The 13,885-nt window shown below is 40.8% G+C and overlaps 1 protein-coding gene across 3 annotated transcripts in view; it reads left to right on the plus strand.

Moving 5' to 3' along the window:
* adamts2a (ADAM metallopeptidase with thrombospondin type 1 motif, 2a) overlaps positions 1-13,885 on the plus strand; it is a 76,103-nt gene that overhangs the window by 48,232 nt on the left and 13,986 nt on the right. For 2 of the 3 annotated variants that reach the window (XM_072661483.1, XM_072661485.1), the window contains 10 exons: positions 2,009-2,092; positions 2,241-2,397; positions 2,906-3,011; positions 4,046-4,189; positions 6,139-6,271; positions 7,071-7,100; positions 7,596-7,709; positions 9,486-9,631; positions 11,499-11,674; positions 13,750-13,883. In XM_072661483.1, coding sequence (XP_072517584.1) covers positions 2,009-2,092; positions 2,241-2,397; positions 2,906-3,011; positions 4,046-4,189; positions 6,139-6,271; positions 7,071-7,100; positions 7,596-7,709; positions 9,486-9,631; positions 11,499-11,674; positions 13,750-13,883 — 1,224 coding nt within the window. The remainder of the gene's footprint in view (positions 1-2,008; positions 2,093-2,240; positions 2,398-2,905; positions 3,012-4,045; positions 4,190-6,138; positions 6,272-7,070; positions 7,101-7,595; positions 7,710-9,485; positions 9,632-11,498; positions 11,675-13,749; positions 13,884-13,885) is intronic. The other variant, XM_072661484.1, reaches the window with a different exon arrangement.

Here is a 13,885-nt window from a genome sequence, read left to right on the forward strand (position 1 = left end):
TCCTACATACACACACACACACACGCACACACACACACACACATACATACACACACAGGGCTGTGCACAGATGGCTGTCTTGAGACCCCAGGAGGGGTGCTGCCTGTTTGGCCTGTGATAGGGGGATTGTAATTGTATGTATATTTTCTAATCAAATAAATTCTATATGGGGAGAATTTAGGCTTCTATCCAGTTTGGCCCCTTTTTATTCACATTATACTGACATGCCAAACACGCTGCCATTGCTCTTTTACTTCTGAAATATTGCACACATATCCATGCATGTAGGGGTGTAACAGTATGTGTTCACATGATGTGAACACATACTGTACCGTATGTACATTCGTACCGTACCATCACGGCACAGTCGTCAGGGGTCCGGTGCATGCAAGTGCATGTAGCTTATAGGTATGTGCAAAAAAAATTGATGAACATATGGCACAACCCATCCTAACAAGTGCAAGTTTTACTTCTGTTTGCAGTGTCCTGCTCTAGTTCATTAATTAGCACAGAAGAGAAGAGCATCCGGTTATTTCCCAGTAACACACCAGTGAAACGAATGCTGATAGTCGTTTAAATAGAAACGGTGCTTGCGAATATGTGTACGCTGATTGCTGTGGTGGTCTCGAAATATCTTGGCAACAGAAAACAACCTAGGCAGACATCAGCAGTCAGGCGTTCATTGCTATCTTGGCAGTGAATTGTCAACACAGGCGTGTGCCCAACGTGCATACGCCCCCACTTTGCACCATTGAAATAGCAATACGCCAAAGTCAGACCGCACCTGACTCTTTAAGCAAACAGCAAGTGACACACTGATTGGTCTTTTCCCTTTTTTGTCTTTCCCAAATACATAACTAAAGATGCATTTAAGTGCTGTGGTGTTAACCAAGGTTCTGTGTTCTTGACTGCTGACTTTTAAGTCTACGGGTCTGTATAAGCCACAGAACCCTTCTAAGCGTCTAAAGAGTTTTAAATATAACATCCTGGAACACGTTTGTTTGTTGTCACTGCTTGTAACTGTGACTTCTGAAGGTTGAGGGAGGAGAGCTGTTGACTGGGAGGTCAAAGGTTGGGGTCAGACACAAAATCTGCCCTGAGGTGGCTGTGAGGTGTAAGAGCCCTGCCCAAACACCGCATTCATCAACAGCAACACCAAACTCCCCCCCGGCACCTTGCTTCTCCTGCCTCCTAGACACATATGTTTACAATGGCCAGTTAATGTGTTCAAAGGTCAAAATTTCACTTACTCTGCTGTCCTCTTAACCCTTACGTATGTAGTCAGTCAGCATTGCTGTTTAATGTTCAATGTTTGCTTCTTTCATTTTGTACCAGAGCTACTAGGCTAATGTAGCTGACAAGTAATGGAAATGTCCTCCAGTCTTGTCTGGATTTTGTATTTTTTATGAAACATTTTTGGGTGTGTGTGGTCAATTTTATATAATTAATTTGTTTATACTAAAAAAAGGCAATATTTTATGTATGTTTAATTAAAGAGTTAAATTCAGCATTAAAACAGAACCTGGCCTTTAAAACTGGCAGAAAATATCCTATTACAAGTTCCTGTAGAGGATTTGTTGACAAATTTTCAGTTAGAAAATTACCAGAATCTTGTTGATGGAACAGGGGTGTCCAAACTTTCGCATATGAAACACGCACTGGTTTCAGAAGCTGCTGTCAGAAGATCTAAGCTGGTGTTTGATAGTCAAGGTGGTTGAAATGCTGATCATCCAGGCTGGTACTTCATGCTGGTGAGCCAGGATTAGTTGATCTATCAGCATGACCAACTTGACCAAGCTTGTTGTCATACTGATTGACCAGTTTGGACAAGCTGGTCAGACTGGTGGATCATCGTGAGCAGACTGGTTAACCAGCGTGGTGATGTTGTTAATGGTGGTCAACAAACATGGTCAGGCTGGTTGACTAGTCAGGTCAAGTTGATCAAGGGTACAACTGTTAAACTTTCTGTCGTTTGATTTTTTCTATGAATCTCTGTCTTTGCCCTCAGGTGAACGAGATCTATCAGGATGGCTCATTGGGCGCTCATATCAATGTTGTGCTGGTGCGAATCATGATGCTGTGCTCTGCCAAGGTAAGACTGCAGTCATTCTCTGTATTGCTACAGGCATAGGTACATGCTACTATCAGGCTCAGACATGTTTACTGTGTGCTGTGTCCTTACACTAAAAAAATGCTATTGTGCTAACCCGGGTTCCTTTTTTCTCTGCTACTGTTGCAAGTCTATGGGTCTGATCGAGCTGGGGAACCCTTCTCAGAGTCTGGAGAATGTTTGTCGCTGGGCTTTCCTGCAGCAGAAAGAGGACGAGAACGATGCTGAATACCACGATCACGCCATCTTCCTCACCAGACAAGAGTTTGGCCCCACGGGCATGCAAGGTACAGCACTGTTTAATTCAGAACACAGAGGCTCTGACACTAATGGCACTAATACAAGCATATCCTCTCTATCATGACTAAACCTCATATCCCCAGAATGCCAACTTTACAGGAGAAGGGGGAAAAAGGTCTTAACTTTTCATGGAAGTCAAAGTAAAAAGGTTAAGGTCAATTTGAAGCATTTCTATTATGATACAGTGTAGGAGATACAAGGTTTTATCATGACAGTGACGATAAATTCTATATGACCTAGATCAGCGTTTCAGGTAGAACGTTGAGCAATGTCCTAGAAAAATCATCTTTGGTTCCATAAGGAGCAATTTTTTTTTGTAAGAGTGTCACTGTGTCTGTGTTTGCATCTGTGTTGACTGTGTATCTCTCTGTGTGTGTGTTTGTGTGTGTGTGTGTGTGTGTGTGTGTGTGTGTGTGTGTGTGTGTGTGTGTGTGTGTTTGTGTTTGTGTTTGTGTGTGTGTGTGTGTGTGTGTGTGTGTGTGTGTGTGTGTGTAGGTTATGCGCCAGTGACTGGCATGTGTCACCCGGTGAGGAGCTGCACGCTGAATCATGAGGATGGTTTCTCCTCTGCCTTTGTGGTGGCTCATGAGACAGGACACGTGTGAGCAACGCTAAATCCCTGCTGTCCACCCACACATTTAACTCACACTTTAAAGCTACTCTTTTTTTTTCCAGGAAGCTGTAGACAACATCACAGCGTAACTTTCTCTGCTCATGAGCTCAGTGAAGCTCCTGGAGTTAGAAAAGCTTGCAAATATAAACCACTATGTATAGCCTGCAAATCAGTCTGTGTTAAACTGCCATCATCAGTACAGAGATCAAATGAAATGTCTAAAATTTTCTTTTTAGCCTAAAAGTGTCGACATGCTACACACTAATCCACAAATGTGTACTTTTACCCATCATTATAGATAGCAGTATGTTGTACAGTTGGAAAAACTGCATAACTATTTGACACAGTTTGAAGCGCATGTGTGATTTAGACATGCCCACTATATATCCAAATGTTTTTGGACACCCCTTCTAATGATTGCATTCAGCTACTTTAAGTTGCACCCATCACTGACACAGATATGCCAATACACACATACACACACACACACACACAGCTTGTCTAGTCCATGTTGATTAGTACTGACAATAGAATAGGACTCTCTGGAGCAGATAAATATAAACCTATTGGCACCATGCCTAATGCCAGGCATGGGCTAGAGGGGAATAAAGCCTCCCAGCATTGGAACTGTGTTCTCTGGAATGATGGTGGTGTTTCATCCAGTACTTTTGAGATAAGTTAGGAGGTTGGGGATGAGGTGGGCTGGTGATCTTCCAACACCCTGATCTCACTAACACTCGCAACACTTGTTGCTGAATGCAATCAAATCTTCACATCAGTGTTCCCAAAATCTATCAGCAAGCCTTTCCTGAACAGTAGAGACCAAACCAAAGCAGGATAGACTATTTTTAATATTCTTAAATTCAGAGGAAACAATGACTGAGCAGATGTCCCAATACTTTTGTCCATATAGTTTACATTAGCCTTGTAGCTCGAGTGCAGAGTTAGCTAGTCAGAAATATCACATTAACCGTCAGTCTATGTTCATGTGTGTGTGTGTGTGTGTGATGTGTATTGGCCAGGCTAGGGATGGAGCATGATGGCCAAGGCAATGAGTGTGGAGATGAGGTCCCCATGGGCAGCATCATGGCTCCTCTAGTGCAAGCAGCTTTCCACCGCTTCCACTGGTCGCGCTGCAGCCAGCAGGAGCTCAGCAGATATCTCAAGTAAGCCCCTCCCCTCCATTCCAACCTGTTCTACACGCTTACACAGGTCACACAGGTCACTTAGCTGCTATTAGTTTACAGCTTTAAGCAAAATACCCAGGTGTTAACATTTGAGGTGTTGAAGTTTGAAAAGAGTTTTACAAAGCGGTTATTAGGTTTTATGAAGCGAAAAAAAAAGCCGGTGACATGTCTGAGTATGTGAGTGTAGAAAGGTGATTTATCACCTCCACCTTAGAAGATTTATGAAAAGAAAGTTCGACTGAAGAGTAAACAATTCTTTACTTATGCTTTCAATATAGTTTTTTAAAAAGTGTCATAACCATCATAAAAGTTTAGCATTTGCTCTTTAAAAAGAATCGGTTGTTTCTGTTGCGCTTTGGATGACAAAAAACATGCATTTTGGTTGTGGTAGTGTTGCTTTGGAAACGGTCCAGTTTTCTTAAGTTACGAGAACGTTCAAAGAACATCTCCTCAATGTTATCTGCTCTAATTTAACATTCTAGGAATGTTGTCTTGAGAACATTCAATATTAAGTTCTCAGAAAACTCCCCTTACATTGGGTTGGGGAAACGTTGCATTGAAATGTTCCCCCAACGTGAAACTGTCCAGTGTCAAGAATGTTCCCAAAAAGTCACCTCAATCTATTTGGTTGGTTATCAACATGATTCTGTCTTAATTTCTTAATATATTACTTACAAATGTTTTTCTTAAGTATTATAAACGTTCGCAGAATATCACCTCATTTGACTTCTTTGCAACAACAATTTACTGTTGTAGGAATGTTGTCTTGAAATGTTTTGAGAACATTCAAAGTTATGTTCTCAGAACCCATTTCCATAAGGTTGGAGCGTTGGAACGTTGCATTGAAATGTTCCCTCAACGTGATTCTGTCCTAATTTTTTTTTCGATTCCAGAATGTTTTTCTTGAGTAATAAGAATATTCCCATAAGATCACATCATACTCCTTAGGAACAACAATTTAGGAACAATTTTAGGAATTTTGTCTTCAAACATTTTTAGAACATTTGGTTGGAGGAACGTTGCATTGGACTGTTCCCTCAACATTTCTTAAATGTCATTAATGTTTCCAAAGTCACCTCAGTCATTTTGGTTATGGGAGCAGTGGGTTGGACTGTTCCCTCAACGTGATTCTGTTCACATTTTTTAACGTTTTCAGAATGTTTTTCTTAAGTGATAAGAATATTCCCAGAATATCATATCATACTCCTTTGGAACAACAATTTACTTTTCTAGGAATGTTGTCTTGAAACATTTTGAGAACATTCAAAGTTACTTTCTCAGAAAACTCCCCTTACATTCGGTTGGGGAATGCAGCATTAGAATGTTCCCTCAATGTGAAACTGTCCAGTATCAAGAACATTCCCAGAAAGTCACCTCAATCATTTTGGTTATGGGAACATTGTGTTGGACTGTTCCTTCAACGTGATTTGGTCTTCATTTTTTAACATTTCCAGGATGTTTTTCTTAAGTAATATAAACATTAGCAGAATATAATTTGAGTCATTTCCAACAAAATTACTGTTCTAGGAATGTTGTCTTCAAACATTTTTAGAACATTTGGTTGGAGGAGCGTTGCATTGGACTGTTCCCTCAACTTAAACTGTCCAGTTTTCTTAAGTGTCAAGAATGTTTCCAAAGTCACCTCAGTCATTTTGGTTATGGGAACATTGTGTTGGACTGTTCCGTTAACGTGATTCTGTCTTTTTAACGTTTCCATGTTTTTCTTGAGTAATAAGAATATTCCCAGAATATCACCTCCTTTGACTCCTTTGCAAAAACAATTTATTCTTATTATTCTTTAGTAACCTTTGATCAATAAAGAAAAAAATATATGTTAATTTCCCCTAATATTCCGATTTGCTTGTAGACTATAGGACATGTTAATTGATTACAATCCAAAGTCCAAAACAAAGGTGTCTTGCCTGCAGCACCTACGACTGTCTCCGGGATGACCCCTTTGACCACGAGTGGCCGTCCCTCCCGCAGCTGCCGGGTCTGCATTACTCCATGAACGAGCAGTGTCGTTTTGACTTTGGCATGGGTTACATGATGTGCACGGCGGTGAGTGAGACACATCACACCAGCACTAACTGCCAGAACCCACCCTGACCTGTCTCAAATCTCATCTCATGCTGCTATAACCATGCTTTTACTGTTTACTCGTGATGTCCAGCATTACGATTAACCAGCATGTTCCACAGCTCATCCGTGTCTTTGACAAGATGGGGTTGCTTTAAAGGAATACATCACCTGAAAAGTGCTACGAAGGCTAAAATGAATAGGAGCATCTTTGTCGTTGTTTGTTTCGCATGATACGGCCTTGTTGGCGTTGTGCACTCATTTTTTCCGAAATGTGCATTATCAGGGTTCTGTATTCCTTTAAAACTATAATCTTTAAAAAAAAAAAAAATCCAATGCACACAATTTTCACCTTAACCCAAAGTTTGTTGGTCAGCAAAGACAAAAATACGGACACATTTCCAGCTTTGAGATGGTTGCTGCTACTGTTAGCTATGTTTAGCATGTGGCACACATTTGTCAATTATTAGAAACAATGGAATACAGTGATGAAAGCAAGTCTATTGGAGCACTTACTAATGTTTAAATCAGTGTGGGTTGTTTTAGGTGTGAATTTTGCAGGTCTTACATTGATTGTTAGCTACATTAGCTTCAGTGCTCTCCAGTACTAAAAAAGAAAGCAGACTTCATCATCACCCAAACATATGTTGGCTAATTCATTTGGGTTAAATTCGTGTAAAGTGGATTGTTTTTTTTGCCAAACTATCACTTTAGGTTTTTATTAAAGTAGGGATTGTGGTGGAACACTTGACTTTACTGTCTTATCGAACTGTCTTCATAGCTGCAAAAGGTGGCCCGCACAGCAAAGCAGGTAAGGGGTCAGCCTTTGATCAGAGAGGTGTCCTTCATGTGTATGGCACCTGCTTCTAGTACTCGTCACGTTTTTCTGGTATACATGCTCATTCCTTTGACTCTTTTTGTGTCATCCATGTGAAGTAATTGTGCTTTATACGTGTCCACTAAAACAGACATACGTTGATGTTAGCATACAGCATTATTTCCTTCTACCCAACACTCTTTAACCCACTACTGACACAAGCACAGAATTCAGAAAAAAGAGAGTGTGAGATTCTTCGGTAGCAGTATGTACGTTTTACCATCTTAGTGTATTTAAACCAGTCGGTTTTTCAGCCAGCTGAAGGTAATCCTCCACTCCCCCTGTGACTGAGTGTGAAACGTGGGTGTAGACTTGCCTTGCCTTCAGTTTGCATGGAAATTTCTTTCGTTTTATTCTTTACTGTGTGATATTGTGACCTTGGCCTCTGTGAGCTGCATGTGTGAATGCGAGCATGACTGTTTCTTTTAGTACAGCACCTACGACCCCTGCAAGCAGCTGTGGTGCAGCCACCCGGAGAACCCTTTCTTCTGCAAGACCAAGAAAGGCCCTCCTATCGACGGCACTAAGTGCGCTACAGGAAAGGTAAGAAGCATAGCAATAATCCATACCTTCAGCTCTGTGCTTGCTGTAAGACCTGTGCTATTCACACGGCCCCTCAAAAGGTTTCAGTTAACCTTAGCCTGTTTACTTTGTTGGTTTACAGTAACCAATGTGAAATTAAATGTTGCTTATATATTGTCATTTGTCAGGAATACTTTGGGAATATTGTGATAGCTCACATCTATCAGCTTTATCCGCTTGCGTGATCTCACTGCTTAAATCTTTCAGCTGTTTAAAACACGAGAAAACACATGGCTTGGCCAAAAGATCTTCCAAAAGGTTTCAAATATTAGGTTGAAAACTAGGGGCCTGATGTGCCTGGTGAGTTTTTGTGCCAGTTTCAAGTGTAAATTACTTGTATTTTAAACAAAACCTTTGCCAGAGCCTAAACACCTTGTCTATGGCTAGTTTAATGTTTTCTTAAAATTTTTTTTTTTTAGTAAGTTTTCTTTTTGGTAATCAAATTTATTATATTGAGTTATTTTTAAAATAAACTATACAAAAGGACAGTCCACAGCCATCACGACCCATCCCACCTAACCACCACACATATACATTTGTCTAAACGTTACTGTTAAGAAGAATTCTAAGAAAAAAGAAAGGAAAAAAAAAAAAAAAAAAAAAAATATATATATATATATATATATATATATATATATATATATATATATATATATATATATATATATGCTCTTTAATGTTGTCTTAAACTTACAATCATCTCAGCGTGGACAAATTCACAAAAGTGAATAATAAACGGAATAATAAATTATTAAAATAAGTCTGGCCGTGTTTATGATAAGCTATAAATTACAATATTATAACAAATGATTACATAAAACAGACAACAGGAAAATGTAAGAAAATAATTATGTTTATATAATTACAGTTAAGAATTTTATAGAAGATTCTTCTCAAGAAAGCTTTTGCAAAACCCCTGTTGCTTTTGTCTCTCCTTCATTGTCACGGTTTGTCAAAGACAGAGGCGAACATACTCACCGGATATTTATTAATAAACAAAAACAAAAAACAAAACAAGCACTAAGCTTACCAAATAAACTGTTCCAGAATCACACAAACAAGCCAAGTCAACAAACCATGAAACCAACATGAGAACACACCCACATGGACATGCACATGCACAAGACCAGACAAGGCACGACTGAAACAAAGGGGTACTAATACAGAGGAACACCTAGGAGTAACAAGGGGGCGTGGTTACAAAGGAGACACTGGCGCAAACACTATTGGGCAGGCGTGGCCAGGACATACAAGACATAAACAGAGCCATGTGCTCCCAAGCACAACACAAAACAAAGGCAGACATGACAGCAGGGTCAGGCATTACATTCATATGTGTTTGAGAGATAATCGTGCACAGGTTGGTTGGAGATATTGGGCCTGTGGCCCAACAAGCAGTTTGTAGTAGTTTTGCATGGATTTTTCTCCAAAATCCTCCCTGCATTACTGATCCCTAAATCCCTTGACATAATTTATAGTTATTAATACGACAGGTAATTGAAGACTTGAAAGGTAGGGAACTAAGGAAGTCACTTTCAGAAACACGAAGCTGAGTATTGTTAAATAAACCCACAGTTTTAATAAGCAGTTTATGTTACAAAACATTTGGGAAAATGTCCAATGATAGGCAGTGAATGTAGCCACTGACACTTCCATTCTGACTAAATATAAAGCAAAAGATTACACTAAGTAAACACTCACTCTCTTCCACCACCCCCCCCCCCTTTTCTCCTGCAGCATTGTTTTAAGGGTCACTGTATCAAGCTGACACCGGACATTCTTAGGCAGGACGGCCACTGGGGCCAGTGGACTAAGTTTGGCTCCTGCTCGCGCACCTGCGGAGGAGGTGTCCGCTTCCGCACCCGCCAGTGTGACAACCCCATGTGAGTGTTAGTCTACTCTTAATCACTGTCCTTCGCACAGAGCAGCTAACAGTACTTACTCACTGTTGCACTTCTCACTGTGTACTACAATACTGCAGCGTTGCAAAGTTGGATAAAGCAGTAGTGAAGAAAGGGAGTTCATCATTGAAAAAGAGTTGTTGCTGTTTATTTTTTGGCAAAGGGATCTTTGTCGTGTCGTTGTCGCCCTGTAGCGTGAACAGGGCTGCTTTCTGTTGCTTTCTGCCCTCTGGTGATGACGTTGCACAGACACGAATCTATACATCCGAATACTTAAGAGCAATGAGAGGTCCACCAGAGAACTCCACCAGAGGGCAGTGGAGAACCTGCACCTTATGCTTTTTTAGAAGATTCGGATCTGTTTCATCCAAAACAGATGGAATAGGAATAGGAATACTGCTGCTTATGGCTGAAGTCCACTTCTGCCATCACACAGTGCAGAAGAAGCTCTGCTCTGCCAGAGGTGCAAGCAATAGCCAGAGATGTGAGAAATGAGGAGACCAGGCACTGGTTTAAGTATGAATGGGAGGTCTTATAACGCATGACAACATGGCGTCTGCTCTCTGGATAAAGTCCCACCTTTCAACCAAATCCAAAAAGTCAATCAGCTGATTGCTAGTTACTCTACGAAATTAGGAAATGTGCCCCCATCTTTTCCCCCGAAGATCTTAGCGCAGTAGCCAGAACAAGCCAAAAGTCACTGCAACACTGCAAACCTTTAATGTGTTTTTCATCAGTGATTTAACATGTTTTTGAAACATTGGTAATCTGACCTTCAGTTTCCGGTATTTTGGTCTCCCCTCATTTATAGAGCTAGAGGTCTGGACTTGACTGGAAAAAGCTGCCTATGGTGTTGCAGTGATAGCTGCTGAGTGAACAGACTTGCCTTTAAGGACTTTGCTATAGCACAAAGCTGGCATCACAGAAGAGCAACATATTATATTAGATTATACGCATATTATACAAGGATAAATCCATTTTATGTGGATGTAAGATTTCCCAGTAGTGCCTGATTAAGTGTCAGAATAATGAGTACACTATTAAATAATTAATGATATTATTTGAAGATGACAGGCTACAACATATTAGCTTCCTCGTGTACGAGGTTGGTCACTGTTCACTGAGAGATTGTGACTTTTGAGATGCATACAGTCAGGTCATAAGTATTTGGACAGTGCCACCTTTGTTTTGTAACTTTATCTTTTTGCATCACTGCAGTGCATTTAAAAATTAAACGATAAAGGTGTGATTGAAATGTAGGGTTTAACAACTGTTTGGGACTGAGCCATTTTTACACAGTCCCTGCATTTTCACAGAGCTGCCTGTATTTGACAGCTCATAATAAGGCTGTACTGTTGAGGGTGAAGAATCGGGCAATGTTCCTTTCGTTGCAAGGGTATCTCTTCTCACTCTCTCCATCTCCATTAAACCTGATGTCTGTGAAAACACCCGGGGCCCAACTGCAACTAAAACTGATTTTCAGGAGTTGAATGCTGCTTCAATTTGATTGGCTTTCAGACTTGCATGTTCTACTGTGCTTTTTTATCTGATTAAATAACTCAAGCTGAGTTATTAAAAAAAATTTAGCAGTGAAGTAGAAGTACATGAATTTAACTGAAATAAAGTGATATAATTTAATACTAATTCATTAATTAATTTAATTTAATTAATTTAATTTAAGTACTCTAATAAGAGTAGATGTAATTCATTACTTCATTAAGATATGCTGGAGAAGCACTAGAATAACGGTATATTACATTCCGCTGAAAACTTTCAGAGACGTCTGTTCTGGACGTCTGGATTTCACCTCTCCGTTACCCTGTATAAAGTTCTCCCCTTGCTCCTTCAGCCCAGCCAACGGTGGGCGCACCTGCTACGGAAACAACTACGAGTTCCAGCTGTGTAACACTGAAGAGTGTGCCAAGGCCCTGGCAGACTTCAGAGAGGAGCAGTGCAAGATGTGGGACCCACACTTTGAGCACCAGGGGGTCAAGCACCAATGGCTGCCTTATGAACACCCTGAGCGTGAGTCATTAAAAAAAAACTAATAAACTACATACTTTGTTTTAATACTCTGTGATTTATTGTATTTTAAATGAAAGCTGCGTTAGTGGAGTGTAAAGCTGGGCCTGGTAATACTACATTAAGATAAACTCTATGCTTAACCTCTTTCTATACATCTGAGCTGTCATCCGCTAGCTGTTTGCCTCCAGCTGACACATTTACAGCCTCTCCTCATGCTTCTTATAGTACAAGCTGAATTGAGACATTCCTGATCTCTGACCTCTGTGAGTTTTTATTTATTGATCAATCGTTTTTATTTATTGATTGCAAGTGGACTGTGCCGCAAGGAGCATTTCAGCTCCAAGTCCTTTTCCAGCGCTTGAAGCAGTCGCGGAATCAGTTTAGGGGATCTGGTTTATGGGACATAGACAACAGCTGCTATTTCTAACATTAGTTGTCTCTTTTCTGTTCGAATTTTTCCTGCCCTGGCGCTACAGCTCCCGTCTGTATTCACTCTGGGGCCTGCAGTGAGTTTTACGTTGAGCCGTCAGAACTGCTTTGTTACATAATGCGGGCAATGGAAGCTGAATTCCAGAAACGGAAAGAAGCAAGGGAACTGTCTGGCTGGAAAAAAGAAAAAAAAGAAAAGTGCTGTTCTAGCACTAGAAAAGGCTTGAATGGAGACTGTGTGTGCTTGGCTTCTTTCTTGCGCCTCGGGCTAACGGCATAATTGCTTCGGTAATTGTTTGATTTAGTGGAGTCAGTGTTAACCCAGTTTGAGGCAGGGCGATTAGACTTGAGCTGAATTGCGTGGCTCCTCTGAAGAATGTTGGAGAAATGTTAGGCTCCAGCCTTCAGAACATAGTCATTAGTTGAACGCTAGGCTGCAGTGTTTTGGAGCAGAGACACATGGAAATGCAATTAGGCAGCAATGACATCTCCAATTTTCCACCAGAACCAGATTGTTCTTACATTAGATAGAATTAAATCAGCCAGCGGATGGCTTACACCCTTTCACTCCCGCTGTGTGGGCCTGTACTCACTGTACGAACGCTGCTGGTAATGGGGTCAGAGGTCAGTTTTCTTGATTATTGGGATAAAATCATGTTTCTAGATGATTGTTCAGTGGGGTAACATTTTATGGTATATTCGAGAACATACAGAGCACAAATGTGGATGTTTATGATCATGGAATGGAACATATTTATATTGCTTAATAAGTATATCCACCCTCCTCTCTGAAAAATGCAAGCTTGCAGAGGCGTGGCTTAGTGAGGATAAAGGTAGGGCAGAATGGAGCCAATCAGAGTCTTTTCTGCTTTGCATGTCGGTGCAGAAACCAGTAGGACCATTTAATGCAGCATAATGCGAGAACTGGCATTTCCTGCTCCTGGGCTCCCCCTATAGTCGGGAAGATAAATTTGCACTTTCAGCCACCCCTAAAGGACATGCTTTACACATGCATTTCTGGCATGCTTAGAGATACAGAAACACTCCTAAAAGTGAAAGAACTGATGCGGTAGTGTTATGTTGGGGTTACGCAGCGTTGCCCAGTTCTCTCAAGCGTTGTTCTGCCTGCTTACCCAAAGTTACACAGTGCAGTCAACAGTTTGCCAAGCCCAGAACAGCAACGATAAAATTCTCCCTATTACAGTCAGTGGCGCGTCACAGTAATTGTGAAGCTGTTATTTTCAGTACAAACGTGGGACATATGTGATGCTATAGTAGGTCCATGAAATTGTTTGTAGGTAAATTCAGTGACAGCTGGCTCATTGCCAACTCTTTACCGCAGTTACGCGGTTGTGTCCTCTTGCACAAAGTGTAAAGAGTTGTTTCTTCATTTCACAGGAGCAGACGTGTTACTTTTGATGCTGTTAAATCAAAGGGAAATGTAATGCATTTTGTAAATATGTATTTGATTGGGTCGATAATTTCAAATAATTTCCAAACAATGGCATAAAACATGACATTTCACAAAACCATGCCTTTATTATCACTGGTGATAAATGCAGCTTCTAAGGGTTAAATTGCACCATACCGACTCCACCATGCTTAAAGGCTCTCTCTCCTCTGTGTGTTTGCATGGGTGCTGGTAGATGAGGAAAGATGTCAGCTCTACTGCCAGTCTAAAGAGACGGGTGATGTGGTGTCCATGAAGAGGATGGTGCATGACGGCACACGCTGCTCCTATAAGGATCCTCATAGTGTGTGTGTTCGTGGAGAGTGTGAGGT

This window comes from Salminus brasiliensis, chromosome 18 (assembly GCF_030463535.1).
Source record: "Salminus brasiliensis chromosome 18, fSalBra1.hap2, whole genome shotgun sequence".
Lineage (NCBI taxonomy): Eukaryota > Metazoa > Chordata > Actinopteri > Characiformes > Bryconidae > Salminus > Salminus brasiliensis.